Source organism: Elephantulus edwardii, unplaced genomic scaffold, assembly GCF_000299155.1.
Source record: "Elephantulus edwardii isolate Elephantulus edwardi_28Jun2011 unplaced genomic scaffold, EleEdw1.0 scaffold00002, whole genome shotgun sequence".
NCBI classification, from domain to species: domain Eukaryota; kingdom Metazoa; phylum Chordata; class Mammalia; order Macroscelidea; family Macroscelididae; genus Elephantulus; species Elephantulus edwardii.
The window spans coordinates 3,799,583-3,802,637 of NW_006399752.1; the positions used below are offsets into that span (position 1 = coordinate 3,799,583).

The window sequence follows — 3,055 nt, forward strand, 5'->3', positions numbered from 1 at the left end:
GTCAACTGATTTTTGACAAAGAGATGAAATCAGTTAAGTGGGGAAACAACAGCCTTTTCAACAAATGGTGTTGGCAAAATTGGAAAACTATCTGCAGAAACACCTCACACCATACACAAATCCAACTCACAGTGGATCAAGGACCTGGGACTAAAATCAAGGACTATAAACTTCATCAGAGAAAAGTTTGGATGAACTCTAGAAGTCCTAATCCACAATATGAAGTTTTTCATGCATCCTGAAAAACCTACAACCAGGAGAGGATAAAATAGATGAATAGGACCTTCTAAGAATCAAATCCTTATGCACACCTAAAAACTTCTCCAACAGGGTAAAAAGGGAACACACAGACTGGAAAAATATTTGGTAACGACATGTCTGATAAGGGACTTGTATCTAGAATATAAAGAATACTCGAGCACCACAACAAGATACAGGTAAATAACCCAATTGAAAAATGGGCACAGGATATGACAGACACTTCACCAAAGAAGATATTCAAATGGCGAACAAACACATGAAGAATGTTCAAAATCCCTAGCTCAAAGAGAGATGTAAATCAAAACAACTGTATCATCTCACCCCAGTAACAATAGCAAAATTCAACAGAGCTGCAAATAACAGGGGCTTTTGACAAGATGATTCCATTCCATGGAATGAATTCATGTCCCATTCATGTCCCAATCATGTATTAGCCTCCCTTGATTGTAGGTTTTCCAGGATGTTTGGAAGACTGTTCATGTTGTGGATTAGGGCTCCTAGAGTTCTTCCAAGCTTTTCTCTGATGAAGTTTATAATCCTTGGTTTTATTCCTAGGTCCTTGATCCACTTTGAGTTGGTTTTTGTGTATGGTGTGAGGTATGGGTCTTGCCTGAGTTTTCTGATAGTTTTTCAATTTTGCCAGCACCATTTGTTGAAAAGGCTTTCATTTCTCCACTTAACTTATTTTGTCTCCTTGTCAAAAAATCAGCTGACCATATTCCATTGTTTACCAGAGTCCAATCCATAACCAATTCCAAAGGACAGAAGTTGTAGAGAACCTGGAACCCTTATTCATTGTTGGTGAGAGAGTAAAATGATGCAACTACTATGGAAGGTACCATGGTGCTTTCTCCAAAAGTTGGAAATAGAAACACCATTTGACCCGGCAATCTCACTGGGAATATACCCTAAAGAAACCATAAATGCCACCCAAACAGATAAATCAATATCAAACAGCTGGAAATAACCATCAACAAAAGAATGGATTGAGAAGGTTGTCATTTCAACACAAGATCGCTTTCACTCCCTGACTCATGAGACTTCGAATTCCCCTGAGTACATCTGTCAGATTCATTACCATGGAGTGGCAACCGGCTGGTGGCATACCCTCTCTGGCTTTCCCACGCTGTAAAATCACATGGGTGGAGATCGCCCAACTTTCCCTCAAAGAGCCCCGCTAGAAAGAAGAATTTTTTTTTAATTTTTTATTTATCAGCATAACTCCTTAGGGAATAGGCCACCAGAGCAATTTTTCCTCTCTGAAGTACATTCTTTGTGCTTCTGTTAAGATGCTTAGGGACTCCGTTCTTTGAATCACATTCCCCATTTAGACATCCAGTTCTGACAAGGTAACATTTTTGGGTGCAACATCGCACAGGCTCTTCCTCCCGGGGGTCCCCCAGTTGTGTCAATCGCAAAGTCCTAAGCAGTGTGTGACAAGCAACGTGCCTGCCGCGCGCGGGGGTGGAGCGGGAGAGGTGGGAGGGCGGACGGGAGGAGAAGGCGGAGGAGGCGGGAAGCAGGCACCGGCGGACAGACCGGAGGAGGAAGCGCGACGGGCGGGGACGGGGGCGGGGCTTCTGGTAGCTCGCGCCGCCTGCCAGGCCCATCCCGGTGGCCAGTCCCTGATGGCTTCGGTGTCTGCCGCTTCCTCGGGCCGCGGGGCCCGAAACCTACTGCAGTTCCTGCGCCTGGTGGGGCAGCTCAAGGTGAGCGGGCGCCGGGCCGCTGGGCTACGGGCTGCGATCCCAGCGGGACTCCCGCGCCTCCCGGCCGGCCCCCTCTCCACGTGGGGCGGGTGCTGCGCAGCTGCGTCTGTCTCCTCGGCGGGCGGGCGGTGGGTGGGCCTCCTGCGGACTCCCGCGCCTCCCGCCCTGCCCAGCCGGCCTTCGCTCGGTCACGTGGAGCGGGCGGGCGGTGGGTGGGCCTCCTGCGGGACTTCTGCGCCTCCCGCCCTGCCCGGCCGCCCCCTCCCCGGCAGAGGAAAAGCCTTAGGCCTGCGCTTCATGAGTAACGTGGGGATCGGGATGTGATCTTGATGCCCTCCGCCCCGCAGCCATTGGGAGGCGGAGTTCGGGTGAGAGCCCCGGCTGTCGTGACACCTTCCGGGTAACCCGGGGTGCGTCTGTGCCGGGCTGAAATGAGCAGGACCTGTAAAAGTCGGTGATGGTGGTGGTGGTTTATGTGCCGGCGAGTCGCTTGCAACTCATAGTGACTCTGTGTACAATAGCTTTGAAACCTGCTCTATCTAGAGCCACTTGGATTGTCTCTGACACGCCTACCCCCCAGACCCTCATCCAGGGTCTTCCTCTCTTGGTTGTTATATGCCGTCGAGTTGCTTGCGACTCATAGCGACCCTATGTACAACTACCCTAAACTCTGCTCTGTCCTGTGCCCATCGCACTGTCTCTGACACACCCACCCCCTTTACCCCAGTCACTTAATCAGTCCACCTCATAGAGGGCCTTCCCCTCCTGCGCTGTCCCTCCACCCTACCAAACATGATGTCCTTCTCCAAGGACCGGTCTCTCCTTAAAACATATCTAAAGTATGCCATAGGGTTTTCAGAGGCCTGCTATTTCAGAAGTGGATGGCCAATCCTTCTTCCTAGTCCGTCTCAATGTGAATGTTAAGATTTAGAGAAGTATTAGACAGACCAGCGGAGTTAACTTTAGTGTCAGGGTTGTCCCTGCCTTTCTCCGTCTAACTTACTTTGGACATGTAGTGAGGAGAGACCGGTCCTTAGAGAGGGACATCATGCTTGGGAGGGTGGAGGGACAGCGCAGGAGAGGAA

At 50.1% G+C, this 3,055-nt stretch overlaps 1 protein-coding gene across 1 annotated transcript in view; it reads left to right on the forward strand.

Annotated features, from left to right (window-relative positions):
- The first annotated feature begins 1,879 nt into the window (after positions 1–1,879).
- Positions 1,880–3,055, forward strand: part of HDDC2 (HD domain containing 2) — a 41,623-nt gene continuing 40,447 nt past the window's right edge. The window contains exon 1 of the mRNA XM_006878979.1: positions 1,880–1,970. Within this exon, the coding sequence (XP_006879041.1) occupies positions 1,890–1,970 (81 nt within the window). The 5' untranslated portion in view covers positions 1,880–1,889. The remainder of the gene's footprint in view (positions 1,971–3,055) is intronic.